Source organism: Sorex araneus, chromosome X, assembly GCF_027595985.1.
Source record: "Sorex araneus isolate mSorAra2 chromosome X, mSorAra2.pri, whole genome shotgun sequence".
Classification (NCBI taxonomy): domain Eukaryota; kingdom Metazoa; phylum Chordata; class Mammalia; order Eulipotyphla; family Soricidae; genus Sorex; species Sorex araneus.
Genome location: NC_073313.1, coordinates 251,435,760 through 251,448,826, shown reverse-complemented (window position 1 = coordinate 251,448,826; position 13,067 = coordinate 251,435,760). Strand labels below are relative to the sequence as shown.

General features: G+C 43.6%; 1 protein-coding gene across 2 annotated transcripts in view; it reads left to right on the top strand.

The window, feature by feature from the left end:
- The window catches only part of USP37 (ubiquitin specific peptidase 37), a 67,422-nt gene that overhangs the window by 12,813 nt on the left and 41,542 nt on the right, over positions 1 to 13,067 (top strand). For both annotated transcript variants that reach the window (XM_055123168.1, XM_055123167.1), the window contains exons 3-8: positions 875 to 1,046; positions 4,308 to 4,405; positions 8,311 to 8,498; positions 9,338 to 9,415; positions 11,143 to 11,240; positions 11,779 to 11,863. In XM_055123168.1, the coding sequence (XP_054979143.1) occupies positions 875 to 1,046; positions 4,308 to 4,405; positions 8,311 to 8,498; positions 9,338 to 9,415; positions 11,143 to 11,240; positions 11,779 to 11,863 (719 nt within the window). The remainder of the gene's footprint in view (positions 1 to 874; positions 1,047 to 4,307; positions 4,406 to 8,310; positions 8,499 to 9,337; positions 9,416 to 11,142; positions 11,241 to 11,778; positions 11,864 to 13,067) is intronic.

The window sequence follows — 13,067 nt, the reverse complement described above, 5'->3', positions numbered from 1 at the left end:
CACTGCAGGCCCTGGATTGCGTCCCCCCACTTCTTTTCCTGCACCGCCAAGTGTGCCCCCGGGGCCCTCTGTCTCCCAGCCCCTGCCCTGCACTACTGAGGGGGCCTCCACAAAATGTCACAGGGTGGGTGGAGAGGGGCGTGTGGCTCAGTGGGTTCAATTCCCAGAAAGGCTAAAGGTGGGGGGAGAGGGAGAGGAACACAGGTATTTGTACATTGTCTGATGTGCGTTTGCAGGGTTGGGTTCCTTTGAGGATTATCCTTTCACGTTGAGCTACCTGCAGCATTTATTTCTTAGACACTTTATAAGTTTTTGTTTTTAAAAAAAAAACAAAAAGCCTCTCGCTCTTGGTTTTCAGAACTGGTCAGAGTACAAGCATCTAGACCCGGAGCTGCTGTTCCGAGTAGCTTCGAAAGGTTTTTAACCTCAAACCTAGACCCTTTATTTGGGCCGTGACTAGTCATTCTCACGGGCTCCTACTCGCTGTGTGCTCGGGAGCTGCTCCCGGTTGCTGTTATTGAAGCTGGTCGTCCACGTGAGGAGCGTATGCACAGCCCTTTGAGCGTCTCTCCAGATCAGCTTTTTTTTTTCTCTATGACTACTTCAAAACTGATAATACACGGCTGTCCATTATCAAACCCAGAGTGCTGGGATTACTCTTAAGTATAAGCTGTCACCATGTGTTTAACTCCCATACAGGTGAATTCTTTGATTCAAACACCCAAAGACTGGGAACTCGCTGGTTCAAAAAACAGTAGGGGATAAGAAATGGAATAAGAAATGGAACATGCCAAATATTACGTTTTGTGTCCGCTATACAGCTTGTACCTCTGTATCGTGTTTTAATAATAAGGCCACTTTTTGTGTTACTCAGCTAAGTCATAACATTAAAAATGTGGTGCTCCGACCCAGTGGAGCCAAGCAGAGCCGCCTGATGCTGACGCTGCAGGATAACAGCTTTCTGTCCATTGACAAAGTGCCGAGCAAGGATGCTGAGGAGATGAGATTGTTTCTAGACGCTGTCCATCAGAACAGACTCCATGGAGGTGAGTACTGGCACGCTCCGATTCCACAACCGTTAAAAACGAATGGATGTTAGTACACCATTGACCAGTGTCCCTGGTAAATACTGATGGAATGTCATCAGCGGAATGATCAGAGACAGAGTCCAATAGCACTAGAAGGGTGGTTCACCATTAGGAAGTGGAAGTGGGATTTATTTCAGGAATGCAAGGTTGGTTTAAGATAGAAAAAAGTCAATATAATCGAACATTTGATAAAATTTATGATAAAAACACTCAGAACTAAGACTCAGAGGAAAGAGCCTCAACTTAATAAAGGCTGCTCATGGGGGGGAAATTCAGCTAACATACTCAATGATGAAAATTTGGAAGATTTTCCTCCCCACTGCCCTTGGGTTTTGGGTTGCCCTGTGCTGAGACGAGTATAATAAGCACTATAAAAATTCTTTGAGGGCCAGAGTGATAGTACAGCAGCAGGGTGTTTGGCTTGCACACAGCCAACCCAGGTTTTACCCCCAGCATCCCCTATGGTTCCCTGAGCACCACCAGCAGTAACTCCTGAGCATCACTGGGTGTGGTCCCCTCTGCCTCCCATCAAAAAAAAAAAATCTTCGGAAGTTTTAGTCCAGAGAGATAGAACAGTAGGTAAGTCTCTTGCCTGGGATTTAGCCGATCCAGGTTCATTACCCAGCATTGCTTATAGTCCCCTGTATATCACCAGGAATGATTCCTGAGCACAGAGTCAGGAGTAAGTCCTCCATATCACTGGATATTGGGGGCCCCCCTACATACCAAAAAAAAAACAAAACCCTAAAACTTTAAAAAGTATAAAACTTAATGTGTGGTATTTCCAGTCAGTGGTCAGAGGTTGTACTTGAAGTTATTTATAAATGGGATAAGAGCTAATTAAGAAGACAGTAAAGTTGTATCCTTATCTAAGTAGACTGCATTCATCATAAATTTAAATGTCAAAAAAATAAAATGATAATTACATTATTAAAGGGAAAATGGATTTTAATACTTGGTGGGAAAAGACCTTTCTGAGTGTGGCATAAAAACGCAGAGAAGGACTGGAGTGATATAGCACAGCAGGTAGGGCATTTGCCTTGTACGCGGCCAACCCAGGTTCGAATCCCAGCATCCCATAGGGTCCCCTGAGCACCGCCAGGGATGATTCCTGAGTGCAGAGCCAGGAGTAACCCCTGTGCATTGCCGGGTGTGACCCTAAAAGCAAAAAAAAAAAAAGCAAAAGCAAAAAACGCAGAGAATCAGATGAAGGGTTAGGGAGCTTGCCTTGCGTGTGGCTGACCCATGTTCTGTCCCTGGCACCACGGCATCTGCTTAGTACAGCAGGGAGCAGCTCCGACCATTGCTGGTGCTGCCGAAAAATAATGGAAAATCAAAACCCCTGAATCAGTAAGGGAAAAGCGATTTAAAGGAAAAGGAAGAACATACTTAGCCAGATAAATGTGCTAATATCCGAAGAGTTACTTTCCAGAATAAGGGGAAAAAAAAAGTAAGAAGAGAAGTGGACAAAGATCACTAATAGGAAATTCAGGGAGAGAAGTAACCCTTAAATAAGAAATTCTCAGGTTGCGCGCGCACGCGTGTGTGTATGTGTGTGTGTATCAAGTACTAATAACAAATTAGTTTAAAATTGTACATTGGGGGCTCAGAGTGATCGGAAACTGGGTAGGGTGCTTACATTGCATGCGGCTGATCTAGGTTCTATACTTGGCACCCCATGTGGTCCCCAAGCACTGCCAGGAATGATCCCTGAGCACAGTGAGGTGTGGCCCCAAAATCGCACATCATATACAGCAAAACAGCACTACTTACTCTAAGCAGTTAATCCTATAAAAGTCATTTCATAAATGCACAAAGATAGTGCAAGGATGACTAGCTTAATTGGCAGATATTTTTAAACACTGGGCTGAAAGATAGTATGGAGATAGTATAGTGACTAAAACTCTTTCCTTGCAGGCAGCCAACCTGAGTTCAATCCCTGGCATGCCATATAACCCCACAAGCCCCACCAGGAGTAATCCCTGAGCACAGAGCCAGCGATAGACCCTGGGCACAGCTAGGTATGGCTCCAAACAGCTAATTGGGGGCCTATGCTCCAGAGTGGCCGGGGGTTACTTCTGGTGGTCCTTGGGGAGGCCGAGTGGCAGATTGACCCTGAGACTCTGGCATGCAGAGCATGCACCCCACCTGTTACCTACCTCCAGCTCTGGTCCTGAGTTCTTCCTGACAGGAGGGCCCTGAAGTGGCGCTGAGCGCTGCTGGGCGACCCCGGCTGGGGTCACGCACGCCTGCCTGCCAGTTGGTGCTGATTCTCACAGCGTGCCAGAGGGCAGTGCTTGGGCTTGCAGTGCTCTGGGGTCCCCAGGCTCACCCCATTGGTGCAGGGCAAGGGGTAAACAACCATGTAGTGCTGGGAATAGTTGGACTATCTCCTGCCCGTTTATTTGCCCTTAAAGAAATAAAGGGGAGTTTCTAGGGGCCGGAGTGATAGTACACAGTGGGTAGGGCTTTTGCCTTGCATGCGACTGAACCGGTTTCAATCCCCGGCATCCTGTATGGTCCCCCTGAAAGAGCACGGTCAGGAGCGATTCCTGAGCACAGATCCAGGAGTAAACCCTGAGCATCACCGGGTGTGACTTTGCCTCCCGCCCTAAAAAATACAGGGAAGTTTCTAGAGTTGTTTCAGGGTCAGGCCCAGTGCCTGGGGCTTCGTCCAGGGCATGCAGGGGCTTCCTCCTGACAGTGCCGGGATTCATACCTCCATCTGTAAAGTGCGCAAGTGCCTTCTGCGCTATGGACTTGGCCCCTCTAGTATTTTTTCTTTACAACTGAAGTTTTACTCTATTTAATGTTGTCACATTTTTCTTTTTATTGAATGTGTTTTGCTTGAGATACTGGCTCTGTTTTTCTTTATTTTGGTTGTTTGGGCCACACCCAGTTGTGCTCAGGGCTTACTCCTGACCCCGTGCTCAGAGACCACCACACTCAGGGACCAGGTGTGGTGCTGAGGGTTGAACCCGGGTTGTGCATGTGCATGGCAGACGCCCTACTCACTGTACTAGTGCTCTGGCCCCAGCTCTAAATTTGAGGAGAAAAAAGGAAAATATACTTATTTTGTCACAAAACATTTGTTGCTATGGATTTGGATATTTTCATTTTTTTTCCAGCTTGTAGCAAGTAATTTATGCATAATGATAATGATAATAATAAAGTGGTAACTCTTTATTAAAATGATTTGGAAACTATTTCTGTCACCAGCAATGAAATCTCAGGGATCTGGTAGTTTTGGAGCGATTCTGGGTAGCAGGACTTCACAGAAAGAAACCAACAGGCAGCTTTCCTACTCAGATAATCAGGTATGTTCTTATGAATCTCTTACGGGTTTTTAAAAAGTGAATGTTACAGATATTCTGTCAGGTACTGTATGAAGTAGAATTAAGTTCTAATATCTAGCCTGGCATTTTACACGTATCTGACCTTAGCTATCTTCATCTCCCGCTATTTTTATGAAAAATGTTCTACTTTAGCACATTTCTCCCTTCCTGGGCACATTCTGCAGTTTGACTTACGCTCAAGTTCCCCATGGTGATTATCCTGGACTGCGTGAGTGGAGTTGTAGAAGTCATGCCTTGGGAGATAGGTTTGGGCCTGAGAGTATGTGCTGCTTACTCAGTGTACCTCATTGTCTCTTTAACCTTAGTCTGTAAAACTGAGGCACCATTAATACTTAAGGGTTGTCATTAGGTTGTGGATATAACCCACAATCATGTACTAACACTCTTGTCACGTTTGCTCCTCCAAGAGGTTTGTTGTTGCTACTTCTCTCGTGCCTTTGGCTCTCTTTGACGTTCTGAATTTTGCCCCTACGCTGCATGATCCCGACTGGTCAGGTCTTCTCTGTGTTTGTAACCAGTCATGTGCGTATTATACAGCCAGCCTCAAGACTCGCTGGGTGCTGTTGCAGCCTCACAGCCTCCTCTCTTACTTGCACAGGGAAGGTAGGCTCAGTAAGAGGAACTTGGCCGCTCTTGACTGTTGGTCTGTTTGGGTCATCAGGTGGTTATTTCATTTACTGGACTAAGCGTTGATTAAGATCTCTCTCTCTCCCTCTGTCTTTTGGTGAGATGCCAGAGAATATCTCTAGGACCTCACAAATGCAAGCAATATTCTACCTGTGAGCTGTAGCCCCAGCACGAGATTTATTAGTTCTTTCATAGACTTGTTTTTTTTTTTTGCTTTATACCTGGCAGTGCTCAGGGGACATATGGGATGCTGGGAATCGAACCCGGGTCAACCGCGTGCAAGGCAAAACGCCCTACCTGCTGTGCTTGCTCCAGCCCCTCATAGACTTTTAAAAAGCATTTTTTTTTTTTTTACATTTTGGTAGAGGTATAATTAAAATACAGCAAATTGCAAGTAAATTATAAACATGATGTCTTTAGATGCTTATGAAGACATCATAATCAACCAGTGAACATGGCCATAGTAATTGAAATATTTCCACATCCTCTTTTGTAAGCCTTCCCTCTTGTTTGCTCTCTGGCCCCTGTTCCTAAGCCAGTCTTTGGAGCATCACTGGGAGTGCTTTGGCTTAGTGGCCTCTTAACACTGCCTGAGGGCTCCAGTGTTGTCTGACACACAGGCCCCAAGCAACACCACCTCAGGTCGCGGCATTGAACCTCCAGCCTAGTTGGCTGAGTCCCACTGGGAAAGGGTCTCCTGGTCACTCTGAATGCCTGGGAGTCCCCCAGGCTCCCCACCCCCCAAAAGGAGAGCAGAATAGAAAGCAGTAAAGTATTTTATGCACTATGGATAAGTGTTACTCTGCAAATTTCTTCATGCAAGGCAAGTGTCATACCTGCTGTATTTTTCTCTTCGTCCCTTCTTTCATTTTTAATTCTGGAAAATGATTTTTAATTCACTCACTTGGAAGTAAATATAACTTTTAAAATAAACCATTTATGGGGGTGGAGTGATAGCGCAGCAGGTAGGGCGTTTGCCTTGTACGTGGCCGACCCAGGTTCGATTCCCAGCATTCCATATGGTCCCCTGAGCACTGCCAGGAGTAGTTCCTGAGTGCAGAGCCAGGAATAACCCCTGTGCATCGCCAGGTGTGACCTAAAAAGAAAAAAAAAATTAAATTAAGCCATTTATCCTGGCGATTCAGTGTTGGGTTCCCCCTCCCCTCATTTTTAAGTCTTTAGAAAATTTGGAATTATCTCCCATAGAGAAATCACTTTAAAAAAATCTTCCGGGGCTGGAGCAATAGCACAGTGGGTAGGGCGTTTGCCTTGCACGTGGCTGACCTGGGTTCAATTCCCAGCATCCCATATGGTCCCCTGAGCACCAGCAGGGGTGGTTCCTGAGTGCAGAGCCAGGAGTAACCCCTGTGCATCACAAGGTGTGACTCAAAAAGCAAAAAAATAATAATAATAATAATCTTCCAGGATGGAACCCAGACTTCAAACATGTAAGACAAGAATTCTACCAACAAGTTATATCCTCATTTTTCTCCCCCATTCTTCACCTCTGTCCAATAACTCTTAATGCTGCGTGTTGGTTAAAAGCACTGTCTCTTGGCTGATAGGCTAACTGCTAAATTCTCTCAGACTGTTCTTGCAATGTCCTTTAGGTAGATTGGTTTTTGTCTTTGGACTGTATTACACTCTGTTTTCTGACCAATACAAATACTTGTTTCATTTCTTCAAACCAGAGCTCACCCGAAGACTTATTTGTAGAACTTGTGACTTGTCATCTAAGTTGTAGCAAATGTTGCTGCTCCATATTTTCAAATCTATTTCACTTAGATTTATTATAATTGAAGTTAGGTGGTTTTCCCTCTAAAATCTTAGGAGACTCTTCTATTATTAAGTAATTTAAAGCAAGATTTCTCCATAAGTACACTACTGATGTATCAAGATCATCAGTACCAAGATGTAGCACACCACATTTGACGGGGTGTAAAGTAGAAGAAAACTAATCTCGGTGCGGGGAGTAATATATATATTATATATTGGGGCTGGAGCGGTAGCACAGCAGGTAGGGCGCTTGCCTTGCATGTAGCTGATTCCTCCTGGGCTCGATTCCTCCACCCCTCTTGGAGAGCCCGGCGAGCTACTGAGCAAGTACCTCACCCCGCATAGCAGAGCCTGGCAAGTTATTCGTGGCATATTCGGTGTGCCAAAAACAGTAACAAGTCTCACAATGGAGATGTTAATGGTGCCCGCTCGAGCAAATCGATGAGCAACGGGATGACAGTGACAGTGATATTATATATTAGCACACAGGCTCAACCTTTAATAATATGTTAGTACCTCTTAAACAAGGGCTTAATGGCTCCACGGTGAAATACAACAATCTTCACACACTTTCCTCTAAGGAAACTTTTTTAGATAATTTTTAGTGGATTCTTCATAACAAAGCAACGCAAAATAAATAATTTAGGTCCTGCTTTGGGGGTTGGGGTGGAAACCTTCGAAATATGGTGGTGGGAAGGTGTAATGTTGGTGGGATTGGTGTTAGAATATTAAATGTATAAATTATTGTGAACAACTTCATAAAAACCAAATTAGAAAAAGATTTTTCCATCAGGCCTCTGATTTTTATTTTATTTTTATTTTTTTGCATGGAAGTGTGAATGTACAGGGATAAACTTAGGGCCTCATAACTATAAAGCATGCACTCTGCATACTGTCTTTTTTGTTTTGTTTTGGGGCTACACCCAGCGGTGCTCAGGGTTTGCACCTATACTACCACTCCAGCCCCTACAGACCTTTTTTTTTTTTTTCTTTTTGGGTCACACCCAGCGATGCACAGGGGTTACTCCTGACTTTGCACTCAGGAATTACTCCTGGCAGTGCTCAGGGGACCATATGAGGTGCTGTGCGTGAAACCCTGATCGACCATGTGCAAAGCAGGTGCCCTATCCATTGTACATTGTATTGTCTCCCCAGCTTTCATGCTGCGCAGTTTTTTAAGTTTACAAGAGAAAATTTTACTAGAGTTAAAAAATTAACAACAACAGGAAAATAAATGTCAAACTTGTTTTCTTATAGTGATGCTATATTAAAATCCGCTAAAATGCTTTTTAAAACTACTGATATTTGGACCTAAATGGTCTTCATACTCGGCCAGTTAGTCTAGAACCTCTGGAGTTGGCGGTCCCAAGTCATGAGATTTTTTTTTTTTAATCCCTCAAGAGAATTTGGGTCTAAAGTATTTCAACTTGAAGAGTTAACTGTGTTAAATTTTCTTTTTACAGGCCTCTTCAAAAAGAGGAAGCTTGGAAGCTAAAGATGAATCTCCGTTTCGGAAAGTGCTTGGTAGCCCAGGTAGAGGGCCTATCAAGACCACAGCGGGGAACGGCATGACTGTCCCCAGGACGGTCCCCTCTTTGCCTTCTTTGACATCTACGTCAACGCCTCTTAGGTCGGGAATTTTGGAAAACAGGTATGAAAGACTTCAATTTACTCATTAGCTCTGTAGTCTGCTTGGGCATTTTGGAAAGAAAGATAATTTAAGAAAAAATAGGAGATTGCCCGCAGGTATGGAGAACGCTTTTGACAAATGTTTATAGTATTGGTCTTCAGTGGTTTATGTTAATGACATGCATTGATCTGGCAGATGAATGTTATTTTAAATTTAATGTGATACAGAGACAGGTAACTGTAATCTGATTTATATTTTAATGAATTACGACCTTTTACTTTACTGTTAGTATTTGTTTTTGGGGGGGGCGGTTCATACCTAGCAATGCTCAGAGTTTACTTCTGGCTCTGCACTCAGGAATTGCTCCTAGCAGTACTCAGGGAACCATATGGGATGCTGGGGATCGAACCCAGGTCAACCATATGCAAGGCAAATGCCCTTCCCACTGTACTATCGCTCCAGCCCCAAATTATGACCTTATAAAAGAATTGGGGCAGGCAATTCAATCAGCTTAATCAATTGCTGAATAAATAGCAGTACTCCTACATTATTAAAAAAATTTTTTTTTTAATAAAAAAAGGAGAGAATTAGGGCAGGGATTGCAGCTCAGTGGTAGGGCTCTTGCCTTACATGTGTGAAGCCCTGGCTTTATCCTCCAAATATGTGTGTGTTTGTGTGTGTATAATTATATATACACAGGGATTGCAGCTCAGTGGTAGGGCTCTTGCCTTACATGTGTGAAGCCCTGGCTTTATCCTCCAAATATGTGTGTGTTTGTGTGTGTGTATAATTATATATACATTACATATACATACACAGACACACACAAATACATATATTTTCCCCCCTCTTCTTTCTAGGACTGAAAAGAGGAAACGAGTGCTCTCTTCTGGCTCAGAGTTGAACGAAGACTACCCTAAGGAAAATGATTCATCATCGTAAGCTTTTCTTTCTTTCTTTTTTTTAATGTTATTTTAATTTAGAGGGCCATCGTCCAAGCAGGTGTTTAAGGGGCTTGGGGCCAGTATTCCCGGGTAGACAGAGTTGCTGCAGGAAGCTGCGGTGTGCCGGGACTCAGCCGTGCAGTGCTGGGCAGAACACCTGGACCCTCTGCGTGCTCCGGCCCTTGGAGCCATCTCCCCAGCCCCATTGTTCTAAGTCAGTTTTAAGAACCTTTGTGGTACCAAATGATTTTTTAAAATGTTGATAATTACAACGAGGTGAGAGATGAGGGAAGAGAGTGTGCATTTTATGGGAAGCCCAGAAGTAGATGAGCAGAATTTACCATATATTATTATTCTCTTACGTATTATTATCATCAGATTAGTACTGTTAGTCCAAGCATGAACATTTAGGGCTGGAGGGATTGTACAGCACGTAAGGTCCTTGCCCAGCACATGGCTGACTCTGGTTTAATCCTCAGTATTCTGTGTGATCCCCTCAGCACCACTAGGCGTGAATCCTGAGCACAGAGCCAGGAGTAATCCTGAGCATCGGGCTTACTGTGTCACCCGAAAACAAACCAAAAATAAGTATTAGAATTTCTCTGTCTTACACAGGTTCAGATATTTGGGAATAATGGTGTAGGCCAATGGGGCTTCCTTAAAAAATTTTTCAGTTTGTCTTCATGGATTTAAATACCTTAAGCACTATATGAAAACAATCCTCATATTTAATAGTGTATTTAAATTCATGGCCAGAGCAGGTACAGCAGTAAGACACTTGCCTTGCACACGGCTCACCCAAGTTCAACCTCCAGGCCACAAAGAGCAACACTGGGTGTGCCCCAAAACAAAACCAAAAACCCTATAGACGATTAAACCACTTTAGAGGTTGGCAGGATGCTCAAAGGACTGGAATGCGTGCATTGTACGCTGGAGCCCACAGGCTGATCTCCTGCGCCTTATGGTCCTGGCAGCCTTGGGCTAACCTCACCTGCGCCACACTGTCTGGTCCAGAAACAAACCAAAGCAGAAAAAAGGAAGATTCTGAGTTTTGCTTATTGGGTTTGATTTTAAACCTATATGGTATACAGTCCAAGTACTTCTTTTTTTTTTTTAAACTAAGAAATTTTATACAATTATGCTGTGTCTGCTTTCCCCTTTCTATAAAGAAAGTATATCCTTTGTTTTATTACCAAGACCATGGATTCAGTTTGCGCTTAAGGTTATGTTCATTGTCGGGGCTGAGGAGACATTGTAGCTGGTAGGGTGCTTGTCCTTTGTGCTCCTGTCTTGGACTCATCACCTGGCACCCCATGTGGTTCCCCAAGACCTGCCAGGAGTGATCCCTGAGTGCAGAGCTCGTAGTAGTAACCTCTGAGCATTGCTGGATTTAGCCCCAAAACAAGACTTACTTATAGGTAAATAAAAATATCATCATTCTCATTTGCTTAATTAAGTTGCTGACCATTTGAGACTTTAACACTTATAGCCTGACTTTGGAAGCAAAGCGATAAATTTAGTACTTTAAATCTTTTTTATTTGTTTTGTTTGGGGGCCCCTGAAATAAGCCTTAATGGCATTATTTGAAATTAAAATGTCAACACCATTGTAAGTAAATTACTTTAACTATAATATACTGTTCATAATATATTTTTAATGAAAAAATTAAGTAGCTACATATTTATTCTCCTATTTATGCTGAATTGAACTGTTACTTTAAGGAACAATAAGGCTATGACAGATTCCTCAAGAAAATATCTAACCAGCAGCAGAGAGAAGCAGTTGAGTTTGAAACAGTCAGAAGAGAATAGGACATCAGGTAAGTATTTCATCTTTATATATGATACTCAGTTTATGTTGATTATATTCGACTAGAAATAAAATCCTAAACTAGAACATAGCTCTGTTTTATTCAAGAATACTGCATGATTCGTGACTAATTAATGGGCACTGGTATGCACTCGTTATTCAGTTAAAATATTGCATAGGCCAGGCAGAATACAGTAGTAGTTTTTTTTTCTTTTTGGATCACACCTGGCGATGCTCAGGCGTTACTCCTGGTTCTGCACTCAGGAATCACTCCAGTGCTCAAGGGACCATATGGGATGCCGGGGATTAAACCTGGGTCAGTCCATGCTAGGCAAATGCCTACCTGCTGTGCTATCACTCTGGCCCCAAGAGTGGGGCCTTGCTATCATAATTTTTTTCTACAGTATCTGATCTTTTTACGTGCTCATATATATTTCCTTGATGCAAGGAAAGGAGAATAGGAATTTTTAAAAATATATTTTAGAATTTTATTGCCATCTGAATTGATTGCCTGATTTTGGAGCTGCTTCCTGTCTGTTTGGTCTTAGGGCTTTTACCTTTGCAGTCGTCATCCTTCTATGGCGGCAGGGTCGGGTCCAAGGACTACTCCTCCGGCAGCTCTGCCCTTGACAGGTATGCTTGAAGGTTGTGTTCGAGACACTCGTGTGGGCTGTTGGCGGGAGTGGGAGGCTGTCTGTTATGTTTGGAATCGAAACTGGTGAGATTCCTGGACTTGTGATTTTGTAGTCAGCACTGTAGAAATGTTTTAGTTCAAGCTCATTCTAACATCTTTAACTCTTTTTTTTTTTCTTCTTTTGCTTTTTGAGTCACACCCAGCGGTGCTCAGGGATTACTCCTGGCTCTATACTCAAAAATTACTCCTGGCAGTGCTCAGGGATGCCGGAGATTGAACCTGGGTCGGCCACGTACAAGGCAAACGCCTTACCCACTAGACTATCGCTCTGGCCCCATCTTTAACTCTTGTACATGTAGAAGTGTTGCCAAATCTGTTCTGGGCCACTGGTTTCTTTCTTTCCTTCCTTTTTTCTTTCTTTCTCTCTCTTTCTTTCTTTCTCTCTCTCTTTTTCTTTCTTAATTTTATTTTCATAAAGTTGTTCACAATAATTGATTACATTCTATATTTTAACACTGACCCCAACCACCATTGTTTCAGAGTTTTCCACTACCACTCAAGCCTGCCCCACAGGCAGATGCTAGATAATTTATTCTGTATTGCTTGTTATGGGTAGTATAAGATGTCTGTAAGGATCTACCTCATAGTGATTCAACAAAAAAAAAGCAAAAAAAAAAAAAAGTATGAGATACTGCGAGGTCGCTATTGCAGTTGCGTGCTCCTGGGATCATAAAAATTTAAATAATTGGGGGACTAGAGCAATAGCACAGCGGGTAGGGCATTTTGCCTTGCACGAGGTCGACCTGGGTTCAATTCCCAGCATCCCATATGGTCCCCCGAGCACCGCCAGGAGTAATTCTGAGTACATGAGCCAGGAGTAACCCCTGTGCATCGCCGGGTGTGACCCGATGACCCAAAAAAAAAATTTTTTTAAATAATTGGGGTCCAGAGTCATCCCTGTAGCAAGCTGCTCTATTCTAAGATTCATTTGTGAGTCTGGATCGTGGCCGTTAATGTGTTTAAAAGGCACCCAGAGGCAGATTGTGGGCGTGACAGCCAGGGCCCCGGAAGGGCGGGGAGATGGGGAGGGAGGCTCAGTCCGGACCCCTCGAGGCCTGGCGTTTTCAGTCACTGGTCCCGAATTCCTGGGTTTTTCGGTGGATTTAGACCCTTGCATGGGGAGCCCAGGACAAGTCTGTGAAG